We start from the raw sequence: 21,149 nt of genomic DNA on the forward strand, positions 1-21,149 counted from the left end.
AGTCTCAAAAAAATTAAGAAATAAGTAATTTTTAAAATTAAAAATAAGAAGCTTTGATTCATACTGGAGATTTTAAAAAAAAAAAAAAGCTAAGGTGGTAAAGTGAAAAAACAGTCAAATAATTTCCCCCCAGAAAAACTGGGGGAATGTTTAAGTGTCGTAAAATAAAAACTATGAAGAAAATTTAAGATACACTTAGAATTCATATTACACCAGTTAAGGCTTAGAAAAAAACGGAAGGAAGAGAAAGAAAACAATTCACTAGAAAAGAGAAAAAGACTCCAATTTCAAAAACAAGAGAAGGGAGTAAGTTCCAAAGCATTAATAAAAGATGAGTCAGGCCGGGAACGGTGGCTCACTCCTGTAATCCCAACACTTTGGGAGGCTGAGGTGGGCGGATCACAAGGTCAGGAGTTTGAGACCAGCCTGGCCAATATGGTGAAACCCCGTCTCTACTAAAAATACAAAAATTAGGCCAGGTGCAGTGGCTCACACCTGTAATCCCAGCACTTAGGGAGGCCGAAGCGGGTGGGGATCACGAGGTCAGGAGATCGAGACCATCGTGGCTAACACAGTGAAATCCCGTCTCTACTAAAAATACAAAAAATTAGCCAGGCGTGCTGGCGGGCGCCTGTAGTCCCCGCTACTCGGGAGGCTGAGGCAGGAGAATGGCGTGAACCTGGGAGGCGGAGCTCGCACTGAGCCGAGATCGCGCCACTGCAGTCCAGACTGGGTGACAGAGCGAGACTCCGTCTCAAAAAAAAAAAAAAAAATAGTAATACAAAAATTAGCCGAGCGTGGTGGTGTATGCCTGTAATCCCAGCTACTTGGCAGGCTGAGGCAGGAGAATTGCTTGAACCCAGGAAGCAGAGGTTGCAGTGAAGCGAGATGGTGCCACTGCACTCCAGTCTGGGCGACAGAGCAAGAGTCCAGCTCAAAAAATAACTCAGTTCATAGAAAAAGATTTCGTGTTATCAACTTCGTGCATCTGAACGGTCAATTTTGATTAACCACAGTTTGTAAGTTCCTTAATTGTTCTTTATACAGCAAGCTTTATTTCAGAAAGGAAGAGCAGACTCCCAGGGGAGAAATTCTTTGAAGGATAATATATTCATAACAAAAATAAAGTTTTTAGATCAAATTAAGCTCAAGACCATATCTAATACTTGATGAAGAATTTCTTCCTCCCTTCCCTAGAGTATTGTCAATTATTTTTAAATGATCTCATTTTTATAAAGTCTTTGAATTAAAATGGAAAACATAATTAATGCTTTTGGAGAGAGGAATGAGAAGATGGATACCACAGAACATAACAATTCCAAAAAAGGTATGACTCTCTGGACTGGATAACAAATCTGGGACAAGGAAAAAAAAACTGGCATCCTCAAATAGTCCCCTAAATTGATCACTTCCCTTAATTAAGAAAACACTAGGCCGGGCACAGTGGTTCATGCCTGTAATCCCAGCACTTTGGGAGGCCGAGGCAGGTGGATCAACTGAGCTCAGGAGTTCAAGACCAGCCTGGCCAACATAGTGAAACCCCGTCTCTACAAATATACAAAAATTAGCCAGGCATAATGATGGGTGCCTGTAATCCCAGCTACTCGGGAGGCTGAGGCAGGAAAATCACTTGAACCTGGGAGGCGGAGGTTTCAGTGAGCCAATATCACGCCATTGAACTCCAGCCTGGGCAACAGAGCCAGACTCCATCTCAAAAAGAAGAAGAAGAAGGAGAAGAAGAAGAAGAAGGAGAAGGAGAAGGAGAAGGAGAAGGAGAAGGAGAAGGAGAAGGAGAAGAAGGAGAAGGAGGAGGAGGAGAAGGAGGAGGAGGAGGAGAAGAAGAAGAAGAAGAAGAAGAAGAAGAGGAAGAGGAAGAGGAAGAGGAAGAGGAAGAAGAGGAAGAGGAAGAGGAAGAGGAAGAAGAAGAGGAAGAGGAAGAAGAAGAAGAAGAAGAAGAAGAAGAAGAAGAAGAAGAAGAAGAAGAAGAAGAAGAAGAAGAAAAGAAACACTATATTTTTTTTACACTTACTAGAAAGGAACAGGAAACAGATTTTTTAAATTTAGTAATAAAAGGGATAATGTATGTAAAATAATTAGTAATTCATTCCACTTAGATACTTTTGTGAAAAAAAGCAGTATCTTCTGCTTCTTTTTTGAGTGTGAGACATTTTAAAGGTACTTTGATACCAAAAATGCAATTTCAAGTATAAGGTAATTCTTCCTCTAATCACAGAAGCCAATTACTTAATGCATCATAAAACGATTTTAGACAAGAAATTCCTTTCCAAGTCAAAAAAGGAATTCTGGTCGAGCACAGTGGCTTACTCCCGTAATCCCAGCATTTGGGGGGCCAAGGTGTAAGGATCACTTGAGACCAGGAGTTTGAGACCAGCTTGAACAACATAACAAGACCCCATCTCTACAAAAAATTTTAAAATTACCCAGGCATGGTGGCTCATGCCTGTAGTTCCAGCTATTTGGGAGGCTGAGGTGGGAGGATCACTTGAGCCTGGGAGTTCAAGGATACAGTGAGCTATGATCGTTTCACTGTACTCCACACTGGGAGACAGAGCCAGACATAGTCTCTGAGAAAAAAAGAAAAAGATCCAGCACTTTAGGAGGCCGAGGCAGGTGGATCACAAGGTCAGGAGATTGAGACCATCCTGGCTAACACAGTGAAGCCCTGTCTTTACTAAAAACACAAAAAATTAGCCAGGGGTGATGGCAGGCACCTGTAATACCAGCTACTCGGAAGGCTGAGGCAGGAGAATCACTTGAATCCAGGAGGCGGAGGTTGCAGTGAGCCCAGATCGTGCCACTGCACTCCAGCCTGGGCGACAGAGCAAGACTCCATCTCAAAAAAAAGGAAAAGAAAAAAAGAAAAAGAAAAAAAATTTCTTTCAGGCTGGGCAAGGTGGCTCATGCCTGTAATGCCAGCACTTTGGGAGGCTGAAGCGGGCAGACTGCTTTGAGCTCAGGAGTTCAAGACCAGCCTGGGCAACATGGCGAAACCCTGTCTCTGCAAAAAATACAAAAAGTAGCCAGGCATGGTGGCTTGTGACTGCAGTGTCAGCTACTCAGGAGGCTGAGGCTAGAGGATCGATTGAGCCCAGGAAGCATAAGTCACAGTGAACAGGGATCCTGCCACTGCACACGTTAGACAGAGTGAGACCCGGTTTCAATAAATAATAATTTCTTATTGAAAACTTGGTACCCAGGCTGGGCGCGGTGGCTCACACCTGTAATCCCAGTACTTTGGGAGGCTGAGGCAGGCAGAGCACCTGAGGTTGGGAGTTCGAGACAAGCGTGACCAACACGGTGAAACTCCATCTCTACTAAAAATACGAAAATTAGCCAGGTGTGGTGGTGCATGCCTCTAGTCCCAGCTACTTAGGAGGCTGAGGCAGGAGAATCACTTGACCCCAGAGGCGGAGGTTGCAGTGAGCCAAGGTCACGCCACTGCACTCCAGCCTGGGCAATAGAACAAGACTCCGTCTCAAAAAAAAAAGACAGAAAGAAAACTTGGTACCGTACAGATAACAACAAGAAAACTTAATACGTAAAACAATGAAAGGTAGGCTGAGTCTGTCAACTGTGTCTTTAGTGTTTGGTTCTAAAATATTATATAATCCCTTCATGCTAGGCATTGTGGCTCATGTCTGAAATCCCAGCACTTTGAAGCCCAGAAGTACAAGACCAGCCTGGGCAACATAATGAGATCTTGTCTCTATCTATCTATCTATCTATCTATCTATCTATCTATCTATCTATCTGGATTACAGGCATGTGCCACCATGCCCGGCTAATTTTGTATTTTCAGTAGAGATGGGGTTCTCCATGTTGGTCAGGCTGGTCTCAAACTCCCAACCTCAGGTGTTTCGCCCACCTCGACCTCCCAAAGTGCTGGGATTACAGGCGTGAGCCACCGCGCCTGGCCTTGTCTCTGTTTAAAAAAAAGTACAATCAAATTAGGATTTAAAAATTACCTCCAATAGTTAAATTTTCCTTCTTGAACAGAAAAGGCTCAACTCTTGAAATGTACCAAAAGCTTGCAATTGCCACAAGACCATTTCTCCAGATGAGTGGTACTCATAGTAATGTGACTCCAGTACTGTATCTATTAGTGGGTGCCCTGTGGAGTCCATCATGCAGTGCTCTAAGACTTCAAATTTTTTTACTCTTTTGAGACAGGGTCTCACTCTCTTACCCAGCCTGGAGTGTAGTGGTACAATCTCAGCTCACTGCAACCTCCACCTCCCAAGCTCAAGCAATCCTCCCACCTCAGCCTCCCAAACTCAAGCGATCCTCCCACCTCAGCCTCCTAAATAGCTGGGACTACAGGTGTGCACCATCATACCCAGCTAATCTTTGTATTTTTGGTAGAGACGGGGTTTCACCATGTTGCCCAGGCTGGTCTCGAACCCCTGAGCTCAAGCAATCTGCACACCTCAGCAGCCTCCCAAAGTGCTGGGATCACAAGTGTGAATCAACGCGCCTGGCCTTGTTTTCTTAATTTTTTTATCATAAAGACAGGATCTCGCTGTCTTGCTCAGGCTGGTCTCAAACTCCAAGGCTCAAGCAATCCTCCCATCTTTGCCTCCCGAAGTGTTGGGATTACAGCCGTGAGCCATCACACCCAGCAAACCTCAAATTTCTATGGTAGAAATCACAGAAGTCACTTAATGCATTCAATGTTAACAAAGGTATCCAACAACTCTGGGTATCCACAAGCCTAAAAATACAAAGCACGACACATGGCTCATTTTCTCTCGCTCAAGTTGGCTTCTGTTACCAAACATCCATTGGCCCTCTTCTAGGACAGCTGCTTAATAGCCACTTGAGTTTTCCTTGAATTCCAGAATGCTTGAACTCCAGATTTCCAGTGGTTTTAATTTAGCTCTATTCCGTCTTTCCAGAGTACTAGAGAGAACAGTCAGTTCTCACACACGGCCCAAGACTGCTAGCGAAGGCATTCCATCATGAATGGCTGCACCTTTATAGCTGGTGTCACTATGTAGCCTTAATGAGTAATGTGGATAGAGTAGCTGCCTGGCCATCCTTTGCTCCCTAGGATTCTGAAAGTTTACAATGCTGGGAGAAAAGCAGAGAATTGTCTGCCTACCTATATCAGACATGAAAATAGGCCATAAAGTTTCTCACCTTTTTTTTTTCTAATTTTGACTTAATTAGGTCTGTTTTTATTAGCCAAAAGGGGAAAACCATCCTTGAGGTTTGAAACAATAATTTTAAAAACCAAGAAAATATGAAATTATATTAAAAATAAAATGATTCTGAAAAATGAAGTTCTGTTCCCCCAAATGGCCCCATTTTTCCATTAAAAAGGAGCAAAAAAGAGGATTCAGTACTTTTTTTTCTCTAGTATCTAATTACATGCTTAGGTAATTTTTAAATACATACTTCAAAGCTGTAAGTTTACCTTACATTTTTATATTTCAAAGCAAAACAGAAAAAATGGAGCTTTGTGTACTTGATCAAAATTAGAGGAAATGATCCACACACACACACACACACACACACACTTGCATAATGGTTACAGCATAATGTTAACTACAAACAAAGGCTGAGATCTAAATTGAAGAAGTGAGTCTGATAGATATATCTGGTTTAGTCACTTCTGCACACATGGGTACCATGTGAAAATGTGAATAAAAAAGAACTAACCCTAGGTCCTAGCTTTCACTCTTGAGTCTGGTATGACAATTCCAAGTTTGTATTTAGAACCTTAGTCGAATTTCAGGATGAGTCATTGCACCATTAGAGCCAACTTTTTTTTTTTTTCTGGGGGGGTGGAAGGACACAGTTTCATTCTGTTGCTCAAGCTGGAGTGCAGTGGCACCATCTTGGCTTACTGCAGCCTCCGCCTCCCGGATTCAAATGGTTCTCGTGCCTCAGCCTCCCAAGTAGCTGGGATTACAGGCGTGCACAACCATGCCCAGCTGATTTTTGTATTTTTAGTAGAGACGAGGTTTCACCATGTTGACCAGGCTGGTCTTGAACTCCTGACCTCAAGTGATCCTCCTAACTCGGCCTCCCAAAGTGCTGGGATTACAGGCGTGAGCCACCACGTCTGGCCAATCCCAGTCTTTAGTGTACTTATGAGAAGAAATGTTTTACTTACTCTGGTCAGCATAGTTTTTCGCTTTCAGCTCAAGTTGTCTTGTTTGAGATTCTAAAGATTCCACTCGGGTCTGTAAGTCCTTTTTTTCCTGTTCTTGAGAGTCTTCAAATTCAATGAATTTCTAATAAAGAAGAACAATATAAATTTAATCAGAGAAATTAAACTTTACATTTTCAACTTCTGTATTTCTTGGAATCAATAATCACAATTAGGTATTAACTACTTAGATCTCAGAATTATGACCTTGGGTTGATTTTTAGTTTTTCTATAAAAATTAAGTTTTAAAAAACTCCCAAATATAGAAGAAAAAAAGTAACAAAATAATTAAGGTGTTTCCATTTCATATTATAGGCATTCCATATGATATACATCTTACTACAAATATATAAACCCTTTTGTATACTTGCATATGCATCTTGACTTCCAGACAGTTTAAAAATCTATAACATGTACAATAGAGAACAAAGGAATGATGGAATAATCAATAAATAATTGTTAAATGGTTGTGTGATTAACAGTCATAGATTCACCTGAACCACGGAGTTTAAATTCCTAAGAAAAGGACATGTCCCAGGAATAACTCCACCACTCAAATCTAACTTACCAAACCTGTTCTCATCAAGGATCGTAACACTAAATGCAATCATTAAATCTCAGTCTTCATCTTGATTGTTGTATCAGCAACATCTGACAAGTGATCCCGCTCTCTTTAGAACTTTTTTTTTTTTTTTTTAATTTGGCTACCAGGATGTTTTCTTGTTTGCTGCTCGTTCTTGGTCTTCTTTGGTAGTACCTCCTTTTCTCCCCAGCTTCTTAACATTGGCATGCTCCGTCCTTGGACACATCTTCTCTTCCTTGTTTACACTTATTCCCTAGTGATCGCATCCAGTTTCATGGCTTTAAGTACGAACTATATGCTGACAACTTCTGAATTTCTATCTCTAGCCCAGACCTGAATTCCAGATTTGTATGTCCAACTGCCTACTAGAAAACTTCAATTGGTTGTCTAAAAAGCATCTTAAGGCTGGGCGTGGTGGCTCATGCCTGTAATCCTAGCACTTTGGGAGGCTGAGGATAGCAGATCATGAGGTCAGGAGTTCAAGACCAACCTGGCCAACATGCTGAAACCCTGTCTCCACTAAAAATACAAAAATTAGCTGGGCATGGTGGCACGTTCCTACAATCCCAGCCACTCGGGAGGCTAAGGCAGGAGAGTTGCTTGAACCGGGACCCGGGAGGTGGAAGTTGCAGTGAGCCAAGATCGCACCACTGCACTCCAGCCTGGGCTACAGAGCAAGACTCTATCTCAGGAAAAAAAAAAAAAAAAAAAAAAAGCATCTTAAATTTAGCATGTGAAAACTTGCTCCTCTCCTGGTCTTCTGTAGCTCATTAAATTACTGTGGTCAGTTGCTCAGGACCAAAACTCTGGAGTCAGCTTTGACTCTTCTGTTTCTCCAGTACCTCACATATCCAATCCATCAGCAAATCTACCTTCAGATCTGACCGCTTTTCATCATTTCCACCACCATCCTGGTGTGTGCCACCATCATCTAATGCCTGGATTACTGCAACAGTGAAAGTCTCCTAATTAGTCTCCTTACTTCTACAATATATTCTAGAAGATCTAGGAGGATTCTTTAAAAAGTAAGTCAGCCAGCCTGGCCAACATGGTGAAATTCGGTCTCTACTAAAAATACAAAAATTAGCTGGGCGTGGTGGCAGGCTCCTGTAATCCCAGTTACTGGAGAGGCTGAGGCAGGAGAATAGCTTGAACCCAGGAGATGGAGGTTACAGTAAGCTGAGATCGCACCGCTAAACTCCAGCCTGGGCGACAGAACAAGACCCCCTCTCAAAAAAAAAAAAAAAAGTAGGCCAGGAGCAGTGGCTCATGCCTGTAATCCCAGCACTTTGGGAGGCTGAGGCAAGCAGATCACCTAAGGTCAGGAGTTCGAGACCAGCCTGACCAATATGGAGAAACCCCGTCTCTACTAAAAATATAAAATTAGCTGGGCCTGCGGCGCATGCCTGTAATCTCAGCTACTTGGGAGGCTGAGGCAGGAGAATTGCTTGAACCCAGGAGGTGGAGGTTGCAGTGAGCCTAGATCGTGCCACTGCAGTGCATTCTGGCCTGGGCAACAGAGCAAAACTGTCTCAAAAAAAAAAAAAAAAAAAAAAAAAAAAAACTGTGATACCTACTCCCTATCTCTCCTCCCTGTTTATTTTCTTGAGTACTTAACCTCATCCAACATGCTATTTTAGTAATTAATGTTACTTATTACTTGTCTGTCCTCACTAGAATGTGGGTTCCATGAAGTCAGGGATTTTTGTTTTGTTCACTGCTGTATACCCAGTACAAAGAATGATGATAGCAGCACATAGCAGGTTCTCAAATATTTGTTAAACAAATGAATAAATGAAGAAAATTTTCCAAGCTAAAAAAACTGAAACCCTTGTAGAAAAATTTATAATTCACAAAAAACTTAGGTATCGCTACAATATATCCTAGTTTTAATGTGAAATTGTCAGTCTATTACCTATTTTAACTGTCCTCAAACTTTTCAATCACTGCAGAGGACACTGGGTTTTTGTTTTTTTTTTGTCTACACACATTACATTCCTTTGGGGAACTTTCTCTCTCCAGTTTCATGCTAATTATATTCAGTCCATGTAATTTGATTGGTGATGACTCCATCTCCCTAGGGGTAGGCACATGACTTGAACCAGACTGATCAAAGTCCTCTCTGGGACATCTGCCAGTTCTTAAACTCTAAAAACCTAGCAGGCCTAGGCTGCAGACTGACATCTTTTTCCAGCATAGAGAAAAGCAGGCCTGAGACTAAAGCCAATATAGAGAGAAAGAGCAAAGGGGAGAAAAACTTTAATTAAAGATACTATTTGTACCCAGGATTCTTGGAGCCAGAATTTTCCATGTGTTTTTTGTTTTATTCAGTTACAAAATTCAATAAATTCCTTTTTTACACAAGCTTGAGTTGGTTTTTCTTTCCTTTATTTTTTATTTTTTTTATTTTTTTTGCGACTGAGTTTCGCTGTGTCCCCCAGGCTGAATTGCACTGGTACCATCTCAGCTCACTGTAACCTCTGGCTCCCAAGTTCAAGTGATTCTCCTGCCTCAGCTTCCTGCACAGCTGGGATTACAGATGCCTGCCACCGCACCCGGCTAATTTTTGTATATTTTTAGTAGAGACGGGGTTTCACCATGTTGGCCAGGCCAGTCTCGAACTCCTGACCTCAAGCAATCCAGCCACCTTGGCCTCCCAAAGTGCTGGGATTACAAGCGTGAACCACCACACCCAGCCTCTTTATATTTTTTATTATTTATTTATTTATTTAAGATGTAGGTCTCACTATGTTGCCAAGCTGGTCTACAGCTGCTCAACTGCTGGCCTCAGACTCCTGGGCTCAAGCAACCCTCCTGCCTCAGCCTCCAGAGTAGCTGGAACTACATGTGTGAGCCACCATGTTTAACTTTCCTGATCTTTGAAGCCCGAAACCTACAAACTCTATAACATTGGTTCTTAATCATTAGGGGGTCCAAAGACCAATTTGGAAATTTGATCCATCTACGAACCATATTTCCCCAGAAAAAATGTCCCCGCCCATGTCAAATGCCACCTATTTTTCTCAGAGGGCTTAGAGACACTGTAGTTCCTTCCACAAACCCCAAGTTTAGCACCTCTACGCTATACTTTTCTATGAAAACATTTCATATTTGTGGGACTTCTGGGGAAATGAAGTCATTGTTTATTTTTCAGAATACTCAAGATGACCATATATAGGAAAAGTAAAGGTTCCAGTAAATATAGGAAAAGAGGCAAACTAGTAAATCATTCATTCATTCAAGAAACATCTACTGACGACTTACTATGTACCAGGCACAGGGAACATGACTATGAGTATCCAACTAGCCCTGCCTTCCAAGTGTTCATTGGCTACAACTGAATGCGAGCAGATGATATAAGGTTACGTTACACAGAAAAGCAGAAACTACGAAGTCTGAAGTAAGTTATTTCAACATTTTGCCTTGATATATAAGCAAAGACTAAGAATTAATAGGAAAATGTAATTATTTTTTGGCCTGCTTTGAAAATGATGCTCCCTTGGCTAACTTAACTACTATATCTGGGAAAGTAACGAAAAAAATTTTTTTTTTGGAGATGGAGTCTTGCTCTGTCACCCAGGCTGGAGTGCAGTGGTGCCATCTCAGCTAACTGCAACCTCCATCTCCTGGCTTCAAGCAATACTCCTGCCTCTGCCTCCGAGTAGCTGGGACTACAGGCATGGGCTTCCATGCCCAGCTAATTTTTTTGTATTTTTAGTAGAGACGGGGTTTCACCATGTTGGCCAGGATGGTCTCGCACTCCTGACCTCAAGCGATCTGCCTGTCTTGGCCTCCCAAAGTACTGGGATTACAGGCGTGAGTCACTGCACCCAGTCCAGAAATTCTTATTATTAGGCACCTTCTTGTGTTATGGATAAAATGTTTTTTAAAGAACATACAGCATTATGTTTACCAAGTAACACTTAACATGCTGTGCTATCAAACTGCTAACAAAAAATTTTACCACTATTTTGCTTTTTTTTTTTTTTTTTTTTTTGAGACGGAGTCTGCCTCTGTTGCCCAGGCTGGAGTGCAATGGCATGATCTTGGCTCACTGCAGCCTCCGCCTCCCAGGTTCAAGCAATTCTCGTGTCTCAGCGTCCCGAGTAGCTGGGATTACAGGCACGAGCCACCATGCCTGGCTGATTTTGGTATTTTTAGTAGAGATGTGGTTTCACCTTGTTGGCCAGGCTGGTCTCCAACTCCTGACCTCAGGTGAACCCAGAACTTTGGGAGGCCGAGCTGGGATTACAGGCATAAGCCACCGCACCCAGCCCAGAAATTCTTATCTTAGGCACCTTTTGTGCTATGGATAAAATGCTATTTTAAAAAACATACAGCATTATGAAGATGCTGTGCTACTAAACTGCTACCAAAAATTTTTACCACTAATTTTCCTTATTTACAGCTCCTTTCTGCCTAATAGGAGACACCTAATAAGGGACACACAGTTTCACATCTGCTTTGTTGCTTAGCGACAAAGTTCAGCTTCAGAAGATGGATACCACAGAATACGACAATTCCAAAAAGACCTACCTTTTTGGAATGATTCAAGCTTCAGAATTTTTCAAGTTTTATTATGACTACTGAGGCTTTTTATCTATATCACTTTAAATCAATATGGCAGAGAGAAAAGAGATTTTTTTTTAAGTGATGTGACAGGTCTTGGATTGGCAAGGCTATTATCTCCAAAGAGAAATCTTGTTTCTTTAGTTTCCTTTCACAGGAAAGTACAAGCAATAATAAAAATATTCCAAAGCAAATATATACGTTGAGTCATTTCCTTCAAACAAATTAAAACAGATAAACTTAGAGATTACAAAATGGAATGCTGTCTTTCACAAACGTGTGTACATTTTCTCCTTTCTTGCTCTAAGCAGATCTTAAACTTCTTGGAATCATAAACTCTTTTGAGTATATTGTGAAAACAGATCTTATTATACCCAGAAAGACAAATATGTAAAACTCAAAGCTATATATATTTATCAGTGCATCTTCAAGTTCTAAAAGAAATCAAGGAGGATTTTTACCCATTTATAAACACTGTTGATGTTGATTTTGTAAAAATAATTTTTTATTCTCTTGGAAATCCCCTTTTTTTTTTTTTGTTCTTGAGACAGAGAGTCTCATTCTGTTGCCCAGGCTGGAGTGCGGTGGTGCAATCTCAGCTCACTACAACCTCTACCTCTTGGGTTCAAGCAGTTCTTGTGCTTCAGCCTCTGGAGTAGCTGTAATTACAGGCATGCGTCACCACACTCAGCTAATTTTTGTATTTTTGGTAGAGACAGGGTTTCACTATGTTGGCCGGGCTGGTCTCAAACTCCTGACCTCAGGTGATCTGCCTGCCTCGGCCTCCCAAAGCGCTGGGATTACAGGTGTGAGCCACCACATCTGGCTGAAAATCCCAATTTTAAATGTGTATTAAGTCTTGGTTTGGAAACGTACAGCTGCCATCCTCATTTAAAATGCTAATCACAGCCACGTGCAGTGGCTCATTCCTGTAATCCTAGCACTTTGGGAGGCTGAGGTGGGCAGATTGCCAGAGCTTAGGAGTCTGAGACCAGCCTGAGCAACATCGTGAGACCCCATCTCTACTGAAAACACGATAAAAAAAAAAAAAAAAAAAATTAGCCAGGCATGGTGGCATGTGCCTGTATTCACAACTACTTGGGAGGCTGAGGCACGAGAATCACTTGAACCCAGGAGGTGGAGGCTGCAATGAGCCAACATCCCACCACTTCACTCCTGCCTGGGTGATGGAGCAAGACTCTGTCTCCAAAAATTACAGGCTCGCGCCTATAATCCCAGCACTTTGGGAGGCCAAGGTGGGTTGGTCAGGAGTTCAAGAACAGCCTGGCCAAGATGGTGAAACTCAGTCTCTACTAAAAATACAAAAATTAGCTGGGCGTGGTGGCAGGTGTGTGGAATTCCAGCTACTCGGGAGGCTGAGGTAGGAAAATTGCTTGAACCCAGGTGGCAAAGGTTGCAGTGAGCCGAGATAGCGCCACTGCACTCCAGCCTAGGTGACAGAGTGAGACTCCGTCTCAAAAAATAAATAAAATAATAAAATAAAAAATAAAATGCTAATCACTAATATGCGACAAAAGTAAATGTTCCTCAGTTCTGATAAGACATCCCTAATAGCTTACACAGGGCACTGAAAGCCGAGTAGGATAAATGTAATACTAACTTTCAAAGAATAATCAAGAATCAAGAAAAAGTAACAAGTAACTGGAAGTTTCTAAATTGCTATCCAAGAAAAATATCCATCAAATAGTCTAGTTTTGGGCCATTGCTTTGAGAAATATCCCTGACAATATAGGTAACCCCATGAACAGAAGTTGCCGTAGGGTAGAATAGCTCAGAAAGCAGAACACTCATAATTACAAAAATACTTCAGAAATGGCATAGCTCTATATAGCAATTAGCAATCATGTGAAAGTGGGAAACATTGATATAAGAATTTATGAATGAGAAAACGGGAATAGAAACAGAGACAGTGTCATGAAATTCAAACAGATGCCAAAATACAGCTCTTGGCAGAAAAAGGTTTGGATTCATGGTCCTAGTAAGATTCCTCTTTTTTCCTGGATGAAGGTTGGAAGTATAGCATAAGGGAAGTAATGAGAATAGTTTCTTTCTCTCTATACCTAACCTTTTCATACTATCAACAAAATACTTAGGCAATGAGTGGCATGGGTTACACTAAAAAGAAAGTTCTCAAGGCTTTCTGCTTCCCTTCTATGTTCAGAGATCTTAGTTGGGCTGGTAGCACATGAGTTCTGCTGAATCTCATTACTAGGTTTGTATAGTACAAGCATGGCTGACCTTCTTTATTGTTTAATTTTTAATTTTCATTTACTTATATTTTAGAGATAAGGTGTTGTTCTGTCATCTAGGCTGGAAGTGAAGTGGTACAATCATGGCTCACTGCAGCCTCGACTTCCTGGGCTCAAGCGATCCTCCCACCTCAGCCTTCTGAGTAGCTGGGACTACAGGCACGTGCCACTATACCCAGCTAAATTTTTTTTATTTCTTATTTTTAGTACAGACAAGGTCTCACCATGTTGCCCAGCCTGGTCTCGAATTCCTGAGCTCAAGTGATCCTCCTGCCTCAGCCTCCCAATGTGCTGGGATTACAGGCATGAGTGACCATGCCTGGCCCTGACCCTCTTTTTAAAGTCTTCGTGATTTACTTCAAAGAAACATGTCTGCCTTCTACTTCTATAATTTCCACTTAACACACTAACTGAGATAACTTAAAAATAGGAAACATCCCAGTCCGTCACTTTGTAGTCAAAGAAAAACTTGTCATAGTTAAGAGACTAGGAAAAAGCTGCTGTAATAGTTAAGCCACACACCTATTCACAATGCCTATTCTCCAAATGTTAGGCAGTTAGGCAGTATGACGATATTTACTACAAACTAGGTAATGTCATTCATAAGATTTATTCTTAGATAAAATAACATGTTAAATATAAAACTAAAACTCTTTGCACACCCATCCAATAGGAGTACTCACTGTATGACAGCCATCAAAGACGTACCGTAAACATTTACAGTGTAACACACTAAGTGCTATAATGAAAGCAGAGAGGAAGAAGTGACTAAATCTGCTTTAAAAAAGGGAAGTCGGGGCCAGGCACGGTGGCTCACATCTGTAATCTCAGTACTTTGGGAGGCCAAGGTGGGCAGATCACGAGGTCAGGAGATCGAGACCATCCTGGCTAACACGGTGAAACTCCATCTCTATTAAAAATACAAAAAAAATTAGCCGGACGTGGTGGCGGGTGCCTGTAGTCCCAGCTACTCAGGAGGCTGAGGTAGGAGAATGGCATGAACCTGGTCGGCGGAGCTTGCAGTGAGCCGAGATCATGCCACTGCACTCCAGCCTGGGCAACAAAGTGAGACTCCATCTCAAAAAAAAAAGGGGGGGTGGGCACAGTTGCTCACGCCTGTAATCCCAGCACTTTGGGAGGCCGAGGTGGGTGGGTCATGTGGTCAAGAGATGGAGACCACTCTGGCCAACATGGTGCAACCCTGTATCTACTAAAAATAGTAAAATTAGCCAGGCGAGGTGGCAACCACCTGTAGTCCCAGCTACTCAGGAGGCTGAGGCAGGAGAATCGCTTGAACCTGGTAGGCAGAGGTTGCGGTGAGCGAGATCGTGCCACTGCACTCCAGCCTGAGCAACAGAGGGAGATTCTGTCTCAAAAACAAAACAAAACAAAAAAACCACACACACACACACACAAAAACCAGAAGTTGGGCCAGGCACGGTGGCTCATGCCTGTAATCTCAGCACTTTGGGAGGCTGAGGCAGGTGGACCACCTGAGGTCAGGAGTTCGAGACTAGCCTAGCCAACATGGTGAAGCCCTGTCTCTACTAAAAATACAAAAATTAGCTGGGCCTGGTGGGCGCCTATAATCCCAGCTACTTGGAAGGCTGAGGCAGGAGAATCACTTGAACCCGAGAGGTAGAGGTTGCAGTGAGCTGAGATTGTGCCATAGCACTCCAGCCTGGGCAACAAGAGCGAAACTCTGTCTCAAAAAAAAAAAAAAAAGTCAGCAAGTGCACCGAAATCTCGGAAATCACCACTAAAGAACTTATCCATGTAACCAAAAACTACCTGTTCCCCAAAAAATATTGAAATAAAATTATATATTTATAATATATAAGTGTATATATACTTATATGTATATATACACTTTATTTTATATATATATATACATACACACTTTTTTTTTTTTTTATATGGAGTCTCGCTCTCAGACCCAAGCTGGAGTGCAGTGGCATGATCTTGGCTCACTGCAACCTCTGCCTACCAGATTCAAGCAATTCTCCCTGCCTCAGCCTCCCGAGTGGCTGGGATTACAGGCGCCCACCACCACGCCCAGCTAATTTTTTGTATTTTTAGTAGAGACAAGGTTTCACCATGTTGGCCAGGCTGATCTCGAACTCCTGACCTCAGGTGATCCACCTGCCTCAGCCTCCCAAAGTGCTGGATTACAGGCGTGAGCCACCGTGCCCAGCCATATATACTATTTTTTTTTTAAAGAGAGAAGCCATTTTAGCCTACTCTAAAAGGAATGGTTTGCCTAAAACCTTTACTGAGATAAAGACATTCCAGGCAGAGGTCACAGCACATGCAAAGGTCTAAAGATCATGGCATGCCCAGGTAACTACAATTCACTATTAAAATTTGAGTGGATGTAAAGGTAAACTATAAACCAAAGAATAAGTTGAGAATCTCTCTGATTCACAAAGCGCGTAAAAAGACAAGTAAGATTCCACTTGGCCAGGCGCGGTGGCTCACATCTGTAATCTCAGCACTTTTGGGAGGCCGAGGCGGGCAGATCATGAGGTCAGGAGTTCAAGACCATCCTGGCCAACATGGCGAAACCCCATCTCTACTAAAAATACAAAAATTAGCCAGGCGTGGTGGCAGATGCCTGTAATCCCAGCTACTGGGGAAGCTGAGACAGGAGAACTGCTTGAAACTGGGAGGCGGAGGTTGCAGTGAGCCGAGTCCAGCCTGGGCAACAGAGCAAGACTCCATCTCAAAAAAAAGATTACATTCATCCATCCATGTTTTCAAAACACAACTTGAGCCCCTATTGTTTTAAATATTCCAAGGTACTGGGAAATGTAGTAAGTTACAAGACAGCCCTATGTTCTATTGATTGAAATTTAACGGAAGATGAAAGGTCTTAATCATGGGTAATTACATTTTATAAAAAAGATCGATTTGCAAAAGATCTTGCATAATTCAACAGTCACCTAATTGAGGTTAAGGCTGATAAGAGACGGCTGATATTTCTGTTACTGCCTAGGTAATACCAACATAGGATAACAGCACAACATGGTTTATAGCTCAGTCAGGCTTGCATGTAACATGATTTCTGAAGACTTTCTGAAATGAGAAGGTAACATTTCAAACTCCGAATATGAAATGAAATTTAAAAATCACATAGTTCAAGTCTGCATATAATGTAACCACACTGAAATTATATATGTGAACAAGAAAAAGCACAGCCAGGCACGGTGGCTCACACTTGTATAATCCCAGCACTTTGGGAGGCCAAGGAGGGCTGATCACTCAAGCTCAGGAGTTCGACACCAGCCTGGGCAACATGACTCTGTCTCCATGAAACCCTGTCTCCATGAAAAATATGAAAATTAGCCTGGTATGGTGGTGTGCGCCTATAGTCCCAGCTACTCAGAGGCTGAGGTGGGAGGGGATCACCAAGCCCAGGAGGCAGAGATTGCAGTGAGCTGAGAGTGAGCCACTGCACTCCAGCCTGGGCGATGAATCAAGACGCTGTATACAAAAAAAAAAAAGGAAATGAATGCTCATAAAAAGTCTAGGATAGTCATTACTGATTTAATATGACTTAATTGCTTGCCAGTGGCATGACTTTATAAAGTTGGTCACCCTCTACTACGCTTGGCAAACCTTAGAATAATCATGATAGGGTTAGGCCAACAGCAAAATCGTGGCAGGAGAGGGGCAGGGGTTTGTTCTGTGTTTTTGTTGTTGTTGTTTGCATATTATAAAACCATATTAGCCCTGGAAACTCCAGCGAGCCCCCTCAGCACAAGCATTTGTCAGATCACTCAGGTATGTTGGTATAAAACGCACATACTCCTCCCCTTTTCTCTGTTTTTCTCACACACATACACACTTCTTTTTTTTTTAAGGGCTAGGGTGATTAAGGGCCTGTGAATGAGCTTTTTCAGCATGTATAATAACACATCTTCACTAAATACCCCTCTTCCCTTTCAGTAACTAATAGGCCAGCAACAACATTAAAGTGACTTCAGACAACTCTCTTGGGAGCAACTAGACACCGTTAAAAAAAAAAAATCAGTGGACAATACAGACTTATGTCAGGATCTAAAAAGAGTAAGTTTTGTGATGAAGCAAAATGCTTTCAAGTCCAGATGGCTTATAGGGACTGTTTCGCCCCACTGTTCTGGGGAAAAACAAATGAATACTTTGAAAAGACAAGCTCCCAAAGTTAAAAAAAAAAAAAAAATCCCTAGAGGTTGTTGCTTGTTGGAGTAAAGACGCAGAAGAAAAAAGAAAGAAAAGAAAAAGAACAGCCATTTAAATACTTTGACTATAGTACTTGTCTAAAAAATAGTATCAAATAAAGGGCTGGCTTATTGTTAAGTGTCCATCAAGATATTATATTAATTAGTTAAATGTAATTGTTTTTAAATGTAATTTCTTTTAAGAAATAAGACAGGATTGAAGACCATATTAAATAACACTCAAGGGATATAATCCCTTCCAAGTCCAAAATGTGGAAAATTTTTTAACACAAATGATTTGGTTTCTTCTACAATAAATGTCAAGTGGGAAAAAAAGAAAAAAAGAACCATTATATATAAAGAGAAACTTGAGACATATTGAACCAAGTATAAATGTATAGACTCTCTTGTTTAGATACTGATTGAAAACAACCAACTACAAAACTACATTTATGAGACAAGGAAATGTGAACACTTAAGTATTAAATATTATTAAAGAGTAATTGTTTATAAGTTTTAGATGTGTTAATGGTGTTGTGGTTATATTTGTTAAACAGCCCTATCTCCTAAAGATACAATGATATAGTCTTTGGTCTGCCTTAATATTATGGTGAAAAATTGGCTTGGCCAGGCACAGTGGCTCGTGCCTGTAATCTCTGTGCTTTGGGAGGCCAAGGCGAGAAGATCACTTGAGGCCGAGAGTTTGAGAACAGCCTGGGGAACATAGAGAGACCCTTGTCTCTACAAAAAAAAGAAAAAAGAAAAAAAGAAAAAGAAAAATGTAGCTGGACGTAGTGGCAGACACCTGTAGTTCTAGCTACTCAGGAAGCTAAACTGGGAGGATTGCTTTAGTCCAGGAGTTCGAAGCTGCAGTGAGCTATGATCACACCACTGCACGTCTGCCTGGGCTACAGAGCGAGCAAATGTCTCTTTAAAAAATTTTTTTTCTGAAGAAAAAATATTGGCATTTTGTTGGTAACTTGAAGTTGAATGATGGGTATATGGGAGTTCAAATATATTCTACTATTCTCGGTAATCATCAATGTTTAGATATTTCCGTTAAAAAAAAAAAAAAAAAAAAAGTTGGCCAGGCATAGTGGTTCATGCTTGTAATCCCAGCACTTTGGGAGGCTGAGGTGGGCAGATTGCTTGAGCTCAGGAGTTCGAGACCAGCCTAGGCAAAATAGCAAAACCCTCTTTTTAAAAAAACAAAAAAAATGAAAATAAATTATTGGAATAAAATTATCAGTGGCGTTTAATATGAAAAGTTTGTCCTGCCATTAAAAAGCAAATATGCAGAAAGGGGCATGTACAAAGACATTCATTGAAGGGCTATTTGTAACAGTTCACAACTGGAAGATAACTTAAATGTCTATAAACAGACAGTAGATAAGAAAATTATAATAGATCCAACCGGGCACGGTGGCTCACGCCTGTAATCCTGGCACTTTGGGAGGCCGAGGCGGGTGGATCACAAAGTCAGGAGATCGAGACCGTCCTGGCTAACACGGTGAAACCCTGTCTCTACTAAAAAAATACAAAAAAATTAGCCAGGCGTGGTGGTGGGCTCCTGTAGTCCCTGCTACTCGGGAGGCTGAGGCAGGAGAATGGCGTGAACCCGGGAGACGGAGCTCACAGTGAGCCGAGATTGCGCCACTGCACTCCAGCCTGGGCGACAGAGCAAGACTCCGTCTCAAAAAAAAAAAGAAAAGAAAATTATAATAGATCCATACAATGGAAAGTATGTAATGGAAAACTAGTGTGGTGTGTGATGGTGGGACTGAAAACAGGAGGACTGAGTGGAAGTCTAAAATCACCAGTTAATACTATCCCTAGTAAGTAGACAGTCCCACACCTGACTGGCCAGGTGGCCTTCCTTGCTCACCCACACAGGAAATAAGAGGTTTGTTTTCTGAATAAACTCAACCAGAAATTTTAGACTAGGAACATTCTAGGCACAGCCAGGCAGGTGCCAAATGACAAGTGGAATTACAGGAAGGTCTAAAGTCTACGTACTAAACAGTAACAGGGCCTCCTTCCTGCCTTCACCCAGGCTGCCTTCACCCAGGTTGCAATAATGTAAATATCTAGGCTTACTCACCACTCCACCAGCCACTCCTAAAAAAGATTATCTTTCTCTGGAAAAACTCAAGTGTCTCTACGAAAGGACCATGGGATACTGAAATCTGGGTTCCCAAGAGGCAGTAAACTGTATCCAGGCACACAAAGCTTCCAACCCTCCTTTTTTAGTGTCTCACTTTTAAAACATGAAGGATAATTAAGAATTATAAGGCACTTTAAGTTCCAGCCTGAAAGAGAGAAACCAAAACTATAAGAAATAAAAATGGGACTCTGATGAAACAAAGCAGGGAACAAATGAAAACTATAATTAATATACTCAGAGACCAAAGAAAAGTCATTGCTCCCATGAAACCAGAATAGTATGCTATTTTTAAAAGTAGTGAGGAGGGAAACAAAACAGGAAAGAGCACTTGGAAATTATTAAAGTATAAATTGATGAATCCAGCACTTTTTGTCTTTCTTATATGCAAACTATACCTTAGGGTAACCAAATAGTTGATGAGGGGAAGTTTCCTTTACAAGAAAATTTAGCTGATAAATGTTGAAGGAATAACTGGATTGAAATAGCACCATTTCCCAACCCCTAATGATATAATAAGGAATACCCAGTTTTCCAAGTTGTCTCATAAATATTTTTATACTCATGATCCAAACAAGGTACATACATCACGTTTGGATAATGTATCTCTTAAGTCTCTTTTAAACTCCGGATTCCCCAAGTAATGATCCTTTTCACCTAAGTGATGACCCTATAATGGAATACTATAAAACCATTAAAAATATATAGCTATGTACTTCCAGACATAGTTTGTTCCCAGTTATCAGTGAATGAAACTGAATAGGCAATTCACAGAGAAGTAGAATCACCAGTAAATGTAAAACATGCTCAAGCACACGAGTGATCTGACAAAAGCAAATTAAAATAAGAAGTGGCGGCCGGGCCGGGCACAGTGGCTGACACCTGTAATCCCAGCACTTTGGGAGGCCGAGGCGCGTGGATCACGAGGTTAGGAGATCGAGACCACCTTGGCTAACACTGTGAAACCCCGTCTCTACTAAAAATACAAAAAAAATTAGCCGGGCGTTGTGGCGGGCGCCTGTAGTCTCAGCTACTGGGAGGCTGAGGCAGAAGAATGGCAGGAACCCAGGAGGTGGAGCTTGCAGTGAGCCGAGATCTCGCCACTGCACTCCAGCCTGGGTGACAGAGTGAGACTCCGTCTCCCAAAAAAGAAAAAAATGTATATATATAGTGATATATATATATATATATA

The 21,149-nt window shown here is 41.6% G+C and overlaps 1 protein-coding gene across 8 annotated transcripts in view; it reads right to left on the minus strand.

Moving 5' to 3' along the window:
• Window positions 1-21,149, minus strand: part of LOC116463573 (C-Jun-amino-terminal kinase-interacting protein 4) — a 165,472-nt gene that overhangs the window by 115,354 nt on the left and 28,969 nt on the right. For all 8 annotated transcript variants that reach the window (XM_032146753.2, XM_032146751.2, XM_058434731.1 and 5 more), the window contains exon 2: window positions 6,140-6,260. In XM_032146753.2, coding sequence (XP_032002644.1) covers window positions 6,140-6,260 — 121 coding nt within the window. The remainder of the gene's footprint in view (window positions 1-6,139; window positions 6,261-21,149) is intronic.

Source organism: Hylobates moloch, unplaced genomic scaffold, assembly GCF_009828535.3.
Source record: "Hylobates moloch isolate HMO894 unplaced genomic scaffold, HMol_V3 SCAFFOLD_42, whole genome shotgun sequence".
NCBI classification, from domain to species: domain Eukaryota; kingdom Metazoa; phylum Chordata; class Mammalia; order Primates; family Hylobatidae; genus Hylobates; species Hylobates moloch.